At 47.3% G+C, this 18090-nt stretch overlaps 2 protein-coding genes across 2 annotated transcripts in view; both read left to right on the top strand.

Moving 5' to 3' along the window:
- Nucleotides 1-18090, top strand: part of CZH18orf32 (chromosome Z C18orf32 homolog) — a 349853-nt gene that overhangs the window by 88391 nt on the left and 243372 nt on the right. The gene's annotated exons all lie outside the window — the stretch shown is intronic.
- Nucleotides 1-18090, top strand: part of MYO5B (myosin VB) — a 143149-nt gene that overhangs the window by 47900 nt on the left and 77159 nt on the right. The window contains 4 exon segments of the mRNA XM_075488783.1: nucleotides 4028-4150; nucleotides 5407-5490; nucleotides 10700-10849; nucleotides 11520-11617. Coding sequence (XP_075344898.1) covers nucleotides 4028-4150; nucleotides 5407-5490; nucleotides 10700-10849; nucleotides 11520-11617 — 455 coding nt within the window.

The following is an 18090-nucleotide window of genomic DNA, read 5'->3' as shown; positions in this document are numbered from 1 at the left end:
TTCAGCAAAGCCTGTCAACTGAAAGCACCGGTTTATGAATGAAAACCTTCACCCCTGCATCACCAGCAGCAGCGTTTCACCTCTTGGGGAGAGTTGGCTGCAGCAGGCGCGGGACCACAATAGGGTAATTGCAAGTCATCTTGTTAGCACATACAATGGCGGATAAATATACTCTGGGTCTTGAAATGGCATTGAGGGGGTCCTGGCAACATAATGAAACATTAGTGCAAATGCGGAGGGTTTGTCGCTAATGTTCTCACTTCACAGTATGGATAAATTTTTTTTTTTTTTTTTTTTTAAAATCTTTAATGTGAGGTTGGGGAGGGGGTGGTTGGGTACATGCTGAAGCGGTTCAGCTAACAAAGGTCATATACCTTTGGTGTGTAATGAGAGTCTTGTAACTGTTTGGAGAAGAAGGGGACCAGGCAGGGTTGAAATGGGAATTGGCAATGAAAGAGAGGGCTCTCGAATTGAGATTGGAGTTTTAAGGACTGAACCTGTCTCATGAAAGCAAACGATAAAACCCCTAGCTCTGAAAAAGAGGGCTTTAGGATATGTTTGGTTTTGGGGGTTTTTAAATAGCTTTGAGGTCTTAAGAGTTGGAAGCTGTTGTAGAATTAAGGTTGGAGGGGGCTTCTGGAAGTCATTTGGTCCAACCTCCAGTTATGTCCCTGGTCTGCCCAGGAAGCCTTATAATCTTCACAGGACTGTTACCTTATGTCCTCTGCTAAGTGACCTTGGAGTCCTCAAAGAGCCTTTTCCCTGTTTCCTGCACTGGAGTGTCACCTGCCTGGATCTTGAGCTTTTAGGACCTCTTTATTTTACTTTGGCCTAAAAAGATGCCAGAGGAACAGCAAGAGTTCATGTCCCATGCACAGAAAGGGCCTTGGCCAGAAACGAAGGTCACTGTGACAGGTGCAACATTGAAGTGCTGTAGCACAAACTGATGAGCCTGAAGAGGAGGAAAAGGGGAGAAGGGCATCCAGGAGAACCTCCCTACTGGTGAACTGTGAAATGTGGAGGGAGTCACCATAAGGCCAACAGGTGGGAAAAAATCTGGGATAAGATCAGAGCCCTTGAGGAGAGGAGACCAATGTAGAACCCATCAGAAGAGACAGGCATCAAGGAGGGAGGCTGTCTTCTGAAAATCTAGTTGTGGGAAGTTGGGAGGGCATGTGGAAGACTTGCTTGGATGTCTGCTATGGCTTTAGGGTATGGTTGGCCTTGTTGTAGAGGGGACAGCAGACTTCCTAGGAAGACTTTGAATGCTTTGCAGTTGGAGGGAACACGTGAAGAGCAACTTCAGTGCTCTGGAGAGGAGGAGCCAGTTGGGATTGATTTTTCAAGGGACTTAAATTATCCTCAGAGGAAATGGAAAATTCTCTAAGAAATGCAGTCATGTCTCTATCAAAGTTGGATGAGGTGTCCTGATTTTCAGGCTGAAACTGCTTGCTCTGTGCAAGTGCTGCATATCTTCCATACTGTTCTGGTTTCAGCTGAGATAGAGTTAATTTTCTTCATAGTAGCTAGTATGGGGCTATGTTTTGGATTTGTGCTGAAAACAGTGTTGATAATACAGGGATGTTTTAGTTATGGCTGAGCAGTGCTTATACTAAATCAAGGACTTTTCAGCTTCCCATTCTCTGCCAGGTGCACAAGAATTTGCGAGGGGACACAGCCAGGATAGTTGATCCAAACTGGCCAAAGGGCTATTCCATACCATATGACATCGCGCTCAGTATATAAAGCTGGGGAAGAAGAAGGAAGGGGGGGGACATTCGGAGTGATGGCATTTGTCTTCCCAAGTAACTGTTACGCGTGATGGAGATCATGCTTTCATGGAGATGGCTGAACACCTGCCTGCCCATGGGAAGTAGTGAAGGAATTCCTTGATTTGCTTTGCTTGCGTGCGTGGCTTTTGCTTTCCCTATCTCAACCCACAAGTTTTCTCACTTTTACTCTTCTGTTTCTCTCCCCCATCCCACTGTGGGGGTAGTGAGTGAGTGGCTGTGTGGTGCTTAGTTGCTGACTGGGGTTATAAACCATGACAGATAAAAAAAGAAACCCATCTCCATTTTTATAACTCCATAGTTTAAATGTGCATGTCTATCTTGCATAAATAAAATATGTATATAATTGCATAAATTAATGCCATTTAATATTTATATATAATCTATATTATTTCTATGTGTATCCATAATTGGCTACGCTTACAATGGTAAAATATAAAATATTTCTGGGATAGCATGGCTTGCATGAGTGGCTGCTGCATTTAATTCAGCTACTTTTTCCAGTTAACGGGGGTGGGCAGGAGCTGCTCGTCCCCATGTCCAGAACCCTTCTGGCATGTTTTGGCTTGCTGCCATGAAATCAAATGCTATTTCAGAGCAGAATAAAGAAATATTCCTCATCTGTCTCAAGTTTTCCTTCTTACTGTTTTCTGACCCTATTTCCTCTGTCACTTTTCATATAAAGGTCTATGTAAAGACCTGATGGAAGATCCAGAGTTTTCCCTGATGCTACATAATTGTTTTGTGGTTTCTAGGCTTTGCCCCATCTAATTTTAAATATCGCCTAATGCTTTTCTTCTGACACTTCTCTTTTTCTAACCTAAATAATCTGGTCAGCCATTTTTTGTTAAAATGTGTATGTGCAACCATTGCTGTCCTGTTGGCAGTGATGGAGGGTCCACCAGTCTTTCCCATCCCTGCTGGGCAGGCAAGGAGGCATGGGGACTAACCCCATCAGCTGTGGTCCCCAGCCCTCAAGTGTAACAACTTCACTCCTTGTTTCCTTTGGTTTTCAAGAATTTTGCTTTGTGGCAAACTTCTTTTGCTGGAAAAGTACAAAATAACAGATACTTACAGCCATGCAGCTTTCCTTGTACACCCTTATCTCTTTTGAAAAGCTTTGGGCATTTTGGCCAGTTAGCAGAGAGGGACCTAAACATAGCCTAAAAAATTGAGTCTTTATGGGAATTGTATTATTTTGTAAGCACAAAATAATACAAACCCAATGTTTTTTTCCCCTGATATTGGCAATATATTGCATTAACTGATGTTTACAATGGTTTAGTGGGTAAAAATTGCAGGTGGTGGGTAGAAGGTAAGCTCAACCCCTCCTTGTAACTGCTGATTTGTGAAAAGTAGCCCATTCCCTTGCTGCACAGGTAGTGCCGTGATTTTTTTTTTTTTTTTTTGTCGTTGCAGTTGTTTAGGATTTCTCCATTCTCTGTCCCATCCTACCAAAGCAGTGTCTTAGGCAGCACTTGATATCTTGGTGTACCATGGCCAAATTCTTTCAAGGGCAGGTCCATGTAAGACTTGAACCCTGATTTTGATGGAAATAGGATGCAGAAGGAGGGTTTGGCATCCAGAAGATTCATGGCACAGGGGTTTGGATGCATGGGAGGGGGGGGACACTGGAATCATTCGACTCCAGTAGGACAGGTATGTGGGTCTGAAGTCCCAACCCTGTGTGCAATTGAGGTTAATGCATCCTGTGTTTGGGATCCAAGTGACCCCACCCCAAGCCTGCTGAGAGGCAGAGGTGTCTTAAGAATTATCATTTTATTATTATTTTAATATTTTAAAATTATAACTTTATTATTATTTTAAATTAAATAGAACCTCTTGATTGTTGTCTCAGGTGGCAGCATGTGAAACTATTTGGTCACCAAAAACTGCATTAAAAAAGGTAATGTTGGTGCCTAAGCAATTAATGTAACTTAAGTGCAAAAATACTACTTTAATTTTTTTTTTCCTGCAAGAGCTGTTCTGGCTGTTGGAGCAGAACCAGCATTTGGGTGTTTTTCACTGGAAATGAAATTTTAGTGTGTTTGTCAAGAATATACATTAAAATAAAATAGCACACGTTCCTAGAACTGGGGGACGCACTTTTGTTTTTCAAATGTTCCTGTAGCCCATGTGGACTACAGGAAGCCCACAAGGAGGGTTCCTCTGAAACCTCCCTGCACCTCCTTTGCATGCCTGACCACAACTTTGTGGTCCATTTTCTCCCCATCCAGGTTCCCAAAGGCACCGACCAGAACTGGGCACAGAAGCTGTATGACCAGCACGCCAGCAGCCAGCACTTCCAGAAGCCCCGCATGTCCAACACCTCCTTCATCGTCCTGCACTTTTCCGATAAGGTAACTGGGTGCCCGTTGCATGTGCTGGGACTTGAACGCAGAAATGGGAAATGCATGGAGGGGAAAAAAGAGCCGCATGAAGGAAAATTAGTTTATAGCACTGGTGAGCTGCTTTTTGGTGATAGGCATGCCTGGTTGGCAGTAATCTCGGTTCGGTGCTCAAATCTAGATCAGCTTGGAGGACTTCAGCCTCTGAACTATTGTGCTAAGCTTTAAATAGTTGTGCTTTCTAGAGGATAGAAAAATCCTCTTTCTCAAAGCTGCAGCAAAATGAATTTCTGTAAGGGCAGCTTGACTGAAAATGTATTGGAAAAGGGAATTATTTTTGAAGAGCAGGAGCTGCGAGCATCAGCAAGGCATGGTGGGGAGGAGTGTGTGAGAGGTGACCCCTGGGCTGATCCCACATTTGAGGGAGATGATGCCAACTGTGGGACTCTGAATCCCAGTGTCCGGTGCTGTAGGGTCTTGCCCGTGGGCTCCAGCTTCACTGAAACCCTGATGTGGCAGGCATCACTCACAGCAAATAAGAATCTTAAAAGCTTGCAGTTACCCAAAACACACCTTTGTTAGAAAGGAAAATGTAATGTCAACCTGGGGACGTGTCTGAGGAGCCAGGCAACACGTGGGTGCTGCAATCCTGCACAGGCACTTCTCCTAACCAGGTTTGCCCTGGATGCAAGTGGCACTTTTCATGGCAAAGGTTGATACTCACCTTTCCTTAGGCTCGTGATTTTGCACGTGTATCCCTCACAAATTATATTCCTTTGCAAGCTTTGCCTTTTGTGATCGGTTATTTCAGCCAACTTCAGATGTAAAAAATAAAATAAAATTTTCATCTGTCCTCTCAAAAGTCTTCCTTTGCACCTCAACTCTCTGCAACAAGAGACCTACAAGAGATGTAGTCAGGACATCTTTTGAGGTTTATTGATTAGCTTACAAGGAGTTCAGGAGTGAACAAAAGAGCATGTAGAGGGACTGATGATACTTGCATTTTTACCCCTGGTTTCCACGGAAGTGCGGTTGGGTCCCATATAGAGCAGTTTCATGACTAAGAAACAATTTGTGTTTGTGTTAAGGATTTTGCTTTTATTCAGATTCACTTTCTTTGATTAAAAAGTGACCTTTAAATTGCAGTTATTCCCCCCACTTCTCCCTCTCTGGTTTCTCAGGTGAGCTCCAACAGTGGTGGGACACAGCACCTTGTCCCTGTGTGGTTGGACTTTATCCTTTGGGCTTCTTCCTTTGTCTCCTCCTAGGTGGAATACCAAAGTGAGGGATTTCTGGAGAAGAACAGGGACACCGTGTATGAGGAACAGATCAACATCCTGAAAGCCAGCAAGGTAAAAGCAGTGAGTCGGGAGATAATCAGCACCGCCGCTTTCCAAAGCGTGAGCTTCATGCTTGCATTCCTGTGTCATGCCGCAGCATTTCATGTATGCAGAAGTGGTTGGAGGCACCTATGTGAACAGTAGCAAAAAAAGGCAAATAAATGGGGTGTGGAGGAGGGAATAAGTGGGGCGAGGAGGGATGAGGCTGCTGGGGATTACGGTTGCTCCCAGGCGTGGATGTGCATGGTCCTCTGCTCTCCTCTGCCCTGGTGTCAGTGTCCCGTTGATGTGCATCAAAAAAATCCTTTCCAAACCTGTTGATGATCTTTTTTGGTCACTGAGAGCAAAAATCAGGAACAGCCAGGTATGGGGCAGTGTAAATCCCACTTAACTCTTGCTTGGAGCTCCCCACCCATCACCTGGCACCAAAGGTGTTCTCAAAAGCATGTGGAGCCCCAGGTGATCCTGGGATTAAAAGCCATGGTCAGCAGTGTAGTTTGTATATTGTGGGTAGTGTTGCTGACCCTACCACCCTTCTGTATGAAAATGGCTGTTCTCCTTAGCTGTAGTCCGTCATGTTTGGCCCTACAACTTTTAATTACTTAAATAATTAGTATGCAAAAAATAGGGTTAATATACAGGGTCGGAAATCTAACATGAACTCTGAGACATTCCAGCTGCTGATAGAGCTATTTTACACTGCTGCCAATATGTAATATTAACAAATTAACACATATTAATGGTCATGCTTGCTCTTGCTCTTGTATTACAAGATTTGTGCCATGTACCTTCCTCTCCCGAGTATTGTAAAAACGACTTGTTGGCACCTTATTGCATGAGTGCCAACAGAGATGTATTGACTGACCTTGAATACCAGGTCTCCTGGTAAAGAGCTTTTTGGCACCTGTTGTTTAAAGTCTCTGTTAGTCCTGAGGGCTGTGAACTCGGTGGGCTGTTGGAAGCAGAAAAGCAGTAGCTGTGGGGCTCTGCAGGCTTCGGCGTGGGTCGTGCCTGCAGTAAATGAGCACTTGGCAAGCAGGCTTCAAGTTGGAGACTTCCCACTTGCATGTGTGAACTGAGCTGGTTTTATACTGACACTTCTTCTCCATGAGCATGCATTTGCACTTGGGTGGGTTGGGTTAAAATTGTCAATGATGCAGACTTTTAGGGCATTTCAAGTTTTTGTTGTTTAAAACCAGACCAAAAATTCCCCCTGCAACCTTGAGTCTTTCATTGTCAATTAATGAGTTGAGACTTTAAACTACCTTAACCCTTCCAGGGGCAGCTCTCTTATTAAGAAGTTAGTATGAAAATCCAGCCCTGCAAAGTCCAACACACCATCAAGCAGCCAAAATTGAGACTGCATGACTCTGGGGCACCATTGTTTCCACCAGACTTTGTGTGTGGTGTAGGGAAGGAATATATCTGCTTTTCTCCAAACCATTTCAAAGCCTCCCCCAGCACGGGCCAGCTTGTTAACTTGCATTTATTTTTTTGCATTGCAAATTTTGAATCCCCCCTGCATATTGCAAGCAGATGTGTCGCGTATCTAGATTTCTCCTCTTTGTGCCACCCTCCCTTGGGTTTATGGCTGGGTGTGACCTTCCAAATGCCACCCTAAATAAGGAGCGTGATGAGGGTGAAGGGAGGAAGTATTATTTTTAGGAGCATTTTAAGCAGGAGTTGGTTCCTGTCAAAATTGAGAGAGATGAGAATGGGAAATTAGTTGACTGTTGTCAGTGGCTTGCCCTCCATCTAAGCAATGAATTCACACAAAAAGATGGCAAGATGTGCAATTTTCTCATTCATGGGGGTAGTTGAGAGTCTAACAACTGAAACTGGGCTTTAATAACACCCAAATCAAGAGCTCTGTGTGTTCGGGAAGCTCACAGCTTTCCCGGGGTAAAAACTGGGCATGATTAGAGCTTATTAGAAATGCCAGGTAACCTGCAGGAATAATTGATGCTGTATGATGAATTATTTAGCCAGTGCTGAACTTGCTGTTGTAGGTAGTGTTGCAAAACTGGCAGTGTCTGATAGGGATTTCTGTTTGACTTCTCCCCGTAGGCGTCGTGGAGAACTGTAACTCATCAGGGTAGTGTGTTGTAGAGTGGTGGGGATGGTGCTGCCTGCAACTCATTCCTTAAAAAAAGAAATTAAAAAAAAAATGCTGAAATGGGTTTATTAACAGCATCTCCTCCTCTTCACTCTCTCTTATATTATGGTCCTTATATATTATCAGAGTGGGCTGGGCTTTGGTTTAATAGCAAAAATAACCCAAACCCTGCTCCTTTCAACTGGTTTGCTTGACCTAAACCATGGAGTTTCTTAAGCCATTAATGTGTATGCCTTAGGGCCAAAGATTTGGGCTTACTTGGCCTGCAAACTAAGCTATGCTCCTTGGGATCAGGTGTTAGGACCTTGTGAATTCACGGTGGTGGCTTTGTAGGTGACACCAAAATCTGCATTTGTGATCCAGCTTAAAACACTCTTAAATGCACTTGGCTCTGAGAAGCTTTGGGTGATAGTTTGAACTTCTGCCTTTGAGCCATTTCTTTAATGACATGGGAGTGGTGGCTGTCGTCAGCCTGTGCCGATGCTGTGCTGTCCCAGGAGGAAGAGCAGCGTTTCCCTTGGCAGGAACATCCTCGCCCTCCTCCTGCAAAGCCCCCAAAACCTGATCATCTGCTCCTGCTTTCCCTAACCCCATTGGCCGGCAGATTCAGTTATCCTGATTTTTGCCTCTTGCCTGCCATGTGCCCTCCATAGATATAAACAAATAAAACTTTTTCTCTTTTTCTGTAGAAAGCAACACAGTTTCTCTGAACCAAAAAGAGCAGCAGTGGCAACGCTGTCTGCCACTCAAATGTGCTAATTTGACTAAAGCTTAAACTTGTGCTGCAAAAGGCTGTGCCATGAGGACTTTGTCCTGTACTCAGGATCAGGCCTGTGTACAGTATTCACTGCATTCCTCTTTGTATTCCCACTAAGGTGATACACAGGGCAAGAGGGAATGCTGTCAATTTAACATGGCAAGGACTTAAACACCTCTCCGTCAGCAAGTGCGTTGCTGATGAAGCACTCCCACCAAGGCAGAATTGCCTTCTGCGAAATGGAATGCAATTACTGCTGTCAACAAGATGGTGAAAGAGACTTTATAAAGCAGCTAATTAGTTTTGTTAGCACTGGTCAGCTGCAACAGTTGAGAGTTGATGTTCTTTGAATTAAGGAAATTTATTTGAATACTGATCAAAAGTATATGAGCATGCTGTTAAGATATTATATTCCAGTTCTCTATAATTACAAATAATGCACCAATAGTTTTGACTCTGCCAGTTGGGAAGGAGGGATCTGTCCTTCTTGCTTATCCCCCAGCATCTGTGGAATAGATCCTGGGCTGCTAAAGATGATCCCAGTTACACCAGTTTTGCATTATGCAAGCTGAAAGCTCACCTAAGATTCATGTTGAGCGTTTGTGCAGGAGCAAGCACTCTTGTTATTAATAGCAAGCGGATGGAGGGGTCAATGGCACTCCCAGCTATGCATTAAGAAGATATTTTGAAACCTGAAATTACAGCTGGGGGTTTTACTGCATTGTCAAGCACAAGATAGTAAAGTGGAGCCTGTGTTGGATGTCTTCCAGCATCAAGCACGTGCCACCCAAACATCCCATATTTGCAGGAGGCAAAGCACCCAAAACAGTGACATGTCATCAAAGTACAACAGCTGTCAGGATGTCTCTTTTTGGGATAGAGGGTTAGGCAAAGAAGGTGTGAGCCTTTATTCTGGTAGGAGGTGAGTGAGCTGCAGAGATAAAAATAAAAGCTGTGCTATGAAGCAGATCCTTAGCAGGTGCTGTCTTGGAGCCTGCAAGCAATTTGCTAATGTAATGCAAACAGTTTCCTTTCCACAGTGGTATTTAGGCTGCCATGCTAGCAAGCTGTGCGAACAGCCTGTGGGGCTGGGGCTGGAAATATTCCTGTCTCAGTCCAGGGATGTGGCAGAGAGCCAGGCAGCCCTTTACGGCATGGGGCTGTCCATTAATGTCTATAAAGTGGTAAACCCCTGCACTCTTCTTAGGACCTTATTGGAAATATACCCAAGCTCGGCTTTCAGAGGAGCCTGGGATGGAGGGACTGTGCAGTGCACTGCTGCCTCGTGTCGGTGTTTTCACATGGACATGTCGGGCACGGTGTGCCATGGACCAGGGAAGCGTGATGCTGGTGCCCTCTCCCACAGATGCTCCAGAGCAGGTGTTGCTGGTGGTGTGCATACTGCTGGGACGGCATCGAGGGTGCTTTGGTAGTGTCACCGGGCTGGAGCCCAGCTCAGCTTGGTGATAAGTGAAATCCCACCTGGTGACAGTGGTTTTTCTTACGTTTAAGAATTTACTGTTTGAATGTAAGTGCAGCTGTAGCGGAAACCAGCGTGGGTGCATAGCTGGATTTGAGATGTGAAAATTTAACAGCTCTGCTAAACAGACCAGATTTATGGTGACTTACTTAGTATTCAAGTTCCCCAGCCTAATGCAAATTTGAAGATCCTGCCCCTTAAAAAATAGCATTAACTGCATTTGCCAGCTCGCTTGTTCTCCCATTTATGAAGTGGAAATGCTGCTGCTGGCTTGCCAGAAACCCAACTTCAGGGATCTGAGGAGCTAAATGTGGTGCTTTCAGGGCTGCAGAATGGCGGTCCTGCTGTCGCCTTGTTTGTTCATGCTGAAATGCAGATAGTTAGTGAGGAAGTGCTGGTGTCTCTTAATTGTTCAGAAAAGCAGGGGTGCCTCTGGGGCCGTGGTGGGAGCGGGCTGCTGCCTGTCCTCATGTGGAGACCCCGTTCCTGGGGGATACACTGTGCGGGAAGCATCCTTGCTGCCATCAGGACTGAATGAGTAGCTTGAACGAAGCCTGGGAGCAAGAGTCTCTTCATGTTCAGGAGGTTTTGTGCCTCGGACAACATGTCAGTGATGCAGCCTTTCAGCTAGCCATCCTCTTTTTTTCGCTTGTTTGATTTAATGTGCGCATTTCAAGGTTTGATGAACTACAAAACAGAATGGCCAATGGTCCTGCTGACGTGGTTTATGGAGGCAACGCTTCTTGATTTCACTTTATTGCCCTTTTTTCCCTTCCTGCTTTAAGATGGGGGAAAAATGACCGACTTGGGTAGGTTCGTTCAGCAAAGAGCAGGGCCAGAGGTGCTCAGATGTTGTCTTTTGTTTTAGTATCAAATGGTAGCAGACTTATTCCAAGATGAGAAGGATGCTGCACCCACCACTTCGATGGGAAAGGGAACATCCAAAATCAGCATCCGTTCTGCCAGACCAGTGATCAAAGCTACTAATAAGGAGCACAAGGAAACGGTGGGGCACCAGGTAACGTATGATATGAGCGGGTCAGTTGACAGTAGGGAAATGGGGCAGGTGAATCCAGATATGTTTTTACAGTTCAGATCTTGTTTCTTCAGTTTGAAGCAGAGATAAATAAAAAGCTGGGGGGGGGGGGGGGGGGGGGGGAGTGAGGAGACCTTCCCGTGACCTGTGTTGAGGATGGGAACAGTTTGGCTGTTGCATTTTGGACACCTTCTAGCAGTGTCTCTGGAAGAGCAGGCTTGAGTAGTCTTGACTGGAAGGAGTTGAGACATAGTACAAGGATGGCGGAGGCCACTCGGGGATTTGCTGGACCGTATCCCAATGTATTACAGTGCTCATAAATTGAAACAACTTGAGAAAAAGAACACTTTTTTCCCCTGTGTGGACAGTCAAGCAGTGCAACAACAAGTTGTGCTGTCTCCACCCTTGGATATTTTTCAAGACCCAACTGGGTAAAGCCCTGAGCAAACACTTGTTGCGGTTGTACATCATTGAGCTGGAAGCCCTCAACCTACTTCTCTGAATTGCTCCTGCATGTGCTGGGCTGATGGGGAGGTTCATGCTGTGTCACATCCAGAGGCTGGCACCACAGGTGGCTTGCAGCACCTGCCAACTTGGGTTGCACGGTACAGCACCTTCATCCCTCCTCAAAACGAGTGGTTTTGTCTTTCAGTTCCGCAAATCGCTGCATTTGCTCATGGAGACTCTGAACGCCACCACCCCGCACTACGTGCGTTGCATCAAGCCGAATGACAAGAAGCTCCCCTTTAAGTAAGTGGGCTTTCAGATGAGCAAATGTGTTCAGCATTATAGCAACAGCGTGTGATTTGGACTTTTACTCTTGCTAAAAAGATTGCCCTTCTTGTGATGCTGTTCCCGTAACTGGAAGGTCCCTGTAGTCTGCTGGAGTCACCTCTCTTGGGTTTCATTATGTGGTTTTTGTGCCCCTGAAATGAAGACTAATGCAGGCCCCAGTAATTTGTAGATACACTCTGCTAATACTGAGCGAGCATCCTTGCTTTGCAGTAATAGGGTCTTTGTACAATTTCATCTTAGAATTGCTTTGATTTAAATAGTTATAGTACTAAACAGTGAAAAGTAGCAGAGAAAGAAATTAAAAAGGGGAGATAAGTAGTGTGCTTGCAAAATGGCTTGTAAAATGAACAAAAATGTCTTGGTGCTTCCAAAATAAATGTGTAAAAAGTAGATATGACTTGTATCAACTTCAGGCAGGTTTCCAGGTGAGTGAACAGCTGAAGCAAAAAGCCAGTCTTGATCTTCCTCTATAGTTCAGAGGTGTATCGCAAGCTGTGAACATTGTGAGCAAATAGCTGTTAGCCTCTTAGATAATGTATTTGTGCCCAATTTTGTTCCCTGTAACTCCAAAAAAGCTTGGCCATTAGCATGCAGGGACCTAATAGATCTTGTTGTGACGTCTTCTAAAGGCCCTGGCATAAACTGCAGGTAGTGACATTAAAGAAAGCAGGGAGGCATTGCCCTCCAGCTGATCCAGTGCAGTCTGAGTGCTCCTGGTGAGCCACCTCAGAGTGCAGAGATGGCTCCAACAGCATCCTGCAAAGGAGGACGAAGCATCCGTAAATAGGCTCACCCTTAGTCATGATATGCTGGTGGATATGTATGCACCAGGAAGTTTCTCCAGCTTGGCAACCTGCTCTGCCCCCTTAGCTGCCCCAGCTTTTGAACATAGGAGGTTGGACTAGAGACCCCCTAAGGTCTCTCGCAACCTGCGTTACTCTTAATCCTACTTTACATCTTGGTGCAAAGGTAAGGTTTGTTTCTTAGGGAGGTGAGGGGTGTGAGACTTCCAGCCTGGAGGAAGCATTGGCACCACCCAGTGATGTTTGCTGTGTCTGAGGTTGATCCCTCATGGAGAAGACTTCAAAGAGAGAGGTGCAAGGGGAATGCCTGACTTAAGCTTGTACCTTTGACAATTTCCCTTCCAAATTCTGTTTCAGGCAGAGTTTGTGATTTCTTACTTCGGTTTCCAGGCCAAAAGCAACCTGCCAGGTGCTTGTACCTGTCATGGCAAGGAAAAGGAGTTCATAATAATGTGTATTGTCCCACTTTTAAGCTCTTTATTTCAGTGTCAGCCTGTAGCTGGAGTTGTTGCTAGAGAGGGTCTTGGCTTTCCATGCTGATAAATCACTGCAGCCACTCTGGTTACTGCATTTCACCACCACTAAGCAGGGCTTGGCCGTGTTGCAGAAAGTTCCCCTTGTGTACAACGTACATTGCCCTGGGATCTTCCAAGACTGAAGCTTCCCTGTCCATCTACAAGTCCTGTTTATTATTTATTGTTATGGAAATTGTACCCTTGTGGATTCTTCCTCGAAGCGAGTGACAGCCAAGACTGATTTTCCACCCTGCGTTGTGTTTGCCATGTTGTAGTGAATAACTTGCTGTAGACTTGACAGGTCCAGAGAATTTAAAAATGCACAAAGTAGTGGGGGCCTATTTCTTATGCTGCTTTTGCCCAGCGGAGGTGAAGCAGAATTATTCATGAACTCTTGACCTGCAGGTATAAATACTTTGGGCTTTCAGGAAGGCACAAGCAGGTACCTGAGAAGGTTTTGTTCCTCAGCCTTGTTCTGGAAACCTAATGTGGCTATGGACATCTGCATTGTATGAGTCCAAGCTTGATCCAACGACCTCTTCCAGGGTCCAACGTCTCAAGCTGGAGAGCTGGGACCTCTTAGTGCATTCGGTGTCAGGGGTGGAAGGAGGGAGAAGTGATGAGGGATGATGGTACCTGCGCTGTGTGCAAAGATAGACTGACCTGAAAGTGGGTTCATGCCAGGAGCCAGAGAGCGCACTGCCCAAGTATTCACCTGGAAGTTGGTGCAAAGTTTTTCAGCACAAATTGCTGACGGAAATGAGATGCCAGCGGTAAGGGGTAATGCCTGCTAGAAAGAGGGAGGGCAGACAGCTGAGATGAGAAATAGCTTGAATTTCCACGTGACACCTACCAAAGCCCTTAGTCTGGAACATGAGCACTGCTGTTCTGGTAAACGTAACAGTCTGCAAACCTGTGTGACCTGTTAATTACTCAGTTTTGGTATGGAATTTAATATATCAGATTTATTTTGCTGTTGAATTGGATTTCTTTCTGGAAATATATTGTTGCCCTTATAGCTGCAAAAGTAATACTGTCTGGTTCATCAGGCAGCTTGTGATGGGGTCACGCTTGTGATCACGCCCCAGCCCCTGAGCAGGAAGGAGGGCCTGACGAGGGCCTGAGCTCCTGACGAGGGCCCGGCTCTGACTCAGCGTGGGCGGGGACAAGGGTGATGGTGGCAATTCCCCTCCTGTACAAGAGCAGCCCCCAGGGAGCACGAGCAACTAAGCCGGGCAAACAGGGCGTGGCGCGTCAGAAGGGAGTGGCGCGGCAGTTCGCACAGGCAGGGCGTGTAGGGAAGGCGAAGGCACCCTACTAGCTCAAGAGGTGCGTTCATTCGGTAGTCCTCATCCTTTCAGAAGAAACTTAGCTATGGTCCTCACTCGTCAGAAAGCGATGCCCTCTGTGCTCGCCAGAGTGGATGTGGCTACCCAGATGGAGCTACCACAAAAACATGCAGCTGTCCAGGTCTTAGGCTGCAGGGAGTGCCAGGGCCTCTCACTGTTCACGCATGGCAGCCGTGAGGACAGCTGTGTGAGGTGTGACCAGGTGGATGATTTGCTCTGCATGGTGGCAGAGCTATGGGAGGAGGTAGAAAGGTTAAGGAGCATCAGGGAGGCTGAGAAAGAGATGGACTGGTGGTGCCATGCTCTGCCCCCCCTGAGACAGGAACAGGAGCAGCAGCAGCCACCAGTAAGAACCCACGATCAAGGGGATCCTGTATCCCCCCACACACACACCAGGCTGAAGGCAGCAGCTCAAAGGAAAAGAGTGAATGGAGGCAAGTCCACGCTCGTGGTGGCAGGCGAAGGCCCTCCCTGCCCACCTTGCCTTCCCAGGTGCCTCTGTACAACAGGTATGAGGCCCTGGAGGTGGCAGGCCAGTCAATGGAGGATGGGGATGACAGTCCATCTACACCAGAGGTGTTGCCCAGGTCAGAAGAACGTACCTCTCGTACCAACACCACCTCCACAAGGAAGAGAAGAAGGGTTATAGTTGTGGGCGACTCCCTTCTGAGGGGAACCGAGGGTCCGATATGCCGGACGGACCCTCCTCTTAGGGAAGTCTGCTGCCTCCCTGGGGCCCACGTGAAGGATATCACGAGGGTACTCCCTAGCCTGGTACAGCCCTCGGACTATTACCCCCTACTGCTCTTCCATGTGGGGCCGATGAAGCTGCAACACGAAGTCCTAGGGCAATCAAAAGAGACTTCAGGGCCTTGGGATGGCTAGTAAGGGACTCCGGAGCACAGGTTATTTTCTCCTCTCTCCTTCCAGTGGTGGGCAGTGACACTAGATGGAACAGAGGTACCCAATCTATTAACTCATGGCTCCGTGGCTGGTGTCATCGCCATGGTTTGGTTTTTTTGATAACGGGATGGCCTACACAGCACCAGGCTTGCTGGTGTCTGATGGGATTCATCTTTCTCAAAGGGGAAAGAGAATCTTTGCTCAGGAGCTTGCAGGGCTCATCGACAGAGCTTTAAACTAGACTCGAAGGGGGAGGGGAGTAATATCAGGCTTGCCCGTGAGAAGCTGAGGGGCGACGTGCCACGGTTAGAGGGAGCGGGTGCCAGCGAGGGCACTCAGCCTGTGTCTCTGAGATGTGCAGGGTACACTGGGGCACAGTTGAAGTTGTACAGAGTTGAGCTAGGGGATACTGAGGGAATGGGAGCCAAGAGGGAAACGCCAGTGAAACACCTCAAAGCACACAAGGGGTGTTCTTCTACGAAGGAGACATGGACGACAGCCCAGCTGAAGTGCCTCTACACCAATGCACGCAGCATGGGCAACAAGCAGGAGGAGCTGGAAGCCATTGTACATCAGGAAAACTATGATATGGTGGCCATCACGGAAACATGGTGGGATGACTCGCACAACTGGAGTGCGGTGATGGATGGCTATAAACTCTTCAGGAGGGACAGGCGAGGCAGGAGAGGTGGTGGGGTAGCCCTATACATTAGGGAGTGTCTGGATAGTTTAGAGCTCGATGATGGTGATGATAGGGTGGAGTGTCTATGGGTAAGAATCAGGGGGAAGGCCAACAAGGCAGGTCTTGTGGTGGGAGTCTGTTACAGACCACCCAACCAGGATGAGGAGACAGATGAACTATTCTATAAGCAGCTGGGAGAAGCCTCACAATCACTAGCCCTTGTTCTTGTGGGGGACTTCAACCTGCCGGATGTCTGCTGGAAATACAATACAGCAGAGGGGAAACAGTCTAGGAGGTTCCTGGAGTGTGTGGCAGATAACTTCCTGACACAGCTGGTGAGTGAGCCAACGAGGGAAGGTGCCCCGCTGGGCCTCTTGTTCACGAACAGAGAAGGACTTGTGAGCCATGTGATGGTTGGAGGCTGTCTTGGGCAGAGTGATCATGAAATGATAGAGTTTTTGATATGTGGAGAAGCAGCGAGGGGGGTCAGCAAAACTGCCACCTTAGACTTTTGGAGGGCGGACTTTGGCCTGTCTAGGAGACTGGTCGAGAGAGTCCCCTGGGAGGCAGCCCTAATGGGCAAAGGAGTCCAGGAAGGCTGGACATTCTTTAAGGAGGAAGTCCTAAAGGCACAAGAGCAGGCTGTCCCCAGGTGCCGAAAGACGAGCCGGCGGAGAAGAAGACCGGCCTGGCTGAATAGAGAGCTCTGGCTAGAACTCAGGAAAAAGAGGAGAGTCTATGACCTCTGGAAAAAGGGGCAGGCAACTCAGGAGGACTACAAAGGTGTAGCGAGGCTGTGCAGGGAGAAAACTAGAAGGGCCAAAGCTGAGCTAGAGCTCAATCTGGCTGCTGCTATAAAAGACAACAAAAAACACTTCTTCAAATACATGAGCGGCAAAAGGAGAGCTAAGGAGAATCTCCAGCCTCTAGTAGACGGGGGAGGGAACACAGTGACCAAGGATGAGGAAAAGGCTGAGGTCCTTAATGCCTTCTTTGCCTCAGTCTTTAATAGCAGGGCCAATTGTTCTCTGGGTACCCAGCCCCTGGAGTTGGAAGACAGGGACGGGGACCAGACTGGAGCCCCCATAATCCAAGGGGAAATGGTTAGTGACCTGCTGCACCACTTAGACACTCACAAGTCTATGGGGCCTGATGAGATCCACCCGAGAGCACTGAAGGAGCTGGCAGAAGTGCTCACCAAGCCCCTTTCCATCATTTACCAGCAGTCCTGGCTAACTGGGGAGGTCCCTGCTGACTGGAGATTAGCAAATGTGACACCCATCTTCAAGAAGGGCCGGAAGGAGGACCCGGGGAACTACAGGCCTGTCAGCCTGACCTTGATACCGGGGAAGCTGATGGAGCAGATCATCCTGAGTGCCATCACACGGCATGTAGAGGATAACCAAGGGATCAAGCTCAGCCAGCATGGGTTCAGGAAAGGCAGGTCCTGCTTGACCAACCTGATCTCCTTCTATGACAAGGTGACCCGCCTAGTGGATGAGGGGAAGGCTGTGGATGTTGTCTATCTAGACTTCAGTAAAGCCTTTGGCACGGTTTCCCACAGCATTCTCCTGGAGAAACTGGCTGCTCATGGCTTGGACGGGTGTACTCTTCGCTGGGTAAAGAACTGGCTGGATGGCCGGGCCCAAAGAGTGGTGGTGAATGGAGTTTACTCTGGTTGGTGGTCGGTCACAAGCGGTGTTCCCCAGGGCTCTGTGTTGGGGCCAGTTCTGTTTAATATCTTTATCAATGATCTGGATGAAGGGATTGAGTGCACCCTCAGTAAGTTTGCAGACGACACCAAGTTGTGTGGGAGTGTTGATCTGCTTGAGGGTAGGAAGGCTCTACAGAGGGACCTGGACAGGCTGGATGGATGGGCTGGGGCCAGTTGTATGAGGTTCAACAAGGCTAAGTGCAAGGTCCTGCACTTGGGCCACAGCAACCCCATGCAACGCTACAGGCTTGGGGAAGAGTGGCTGGAAAGCTGCCTGGCAGAGAAGGACCTGGGGGTGTTGGTTGACAGCAGCCTGAATATGAGCCAGCAGTGTGCCCAGGTGGCCAAGAAAGCCAATGGCATCCTGGCTTGTATCAAAAATAGCGTGGCCAGCAGGACTAGGGAAGTGATCGTGCCCCTGTACTTGGCACTGGTGAGGCTGCACCTCAAATACTGTGTTCA

Source organism: Mycteria americana, assembly GCF_035582795.1.
Source record: "Mycteria americana isolate JAX WOST 10 ecotype Jacksonville Zoo and Gardens chromosome Z unlocalized genomic scaffold, USCA_MyAme_1.0 Scaffold_18, whole genome shotgun sequence".
Lineage (NCBI taxonomy): Eukaryota > Metazoa > Chordata > Aves > Ciconiiformes > Ciconiidae > Mycteria > Mycteria americana.
The sequence above is the reverse complement of the archived record's forward strand: the minus strand, read 5'-3'. Positions and strand labels throughout refer to the sequence as shown.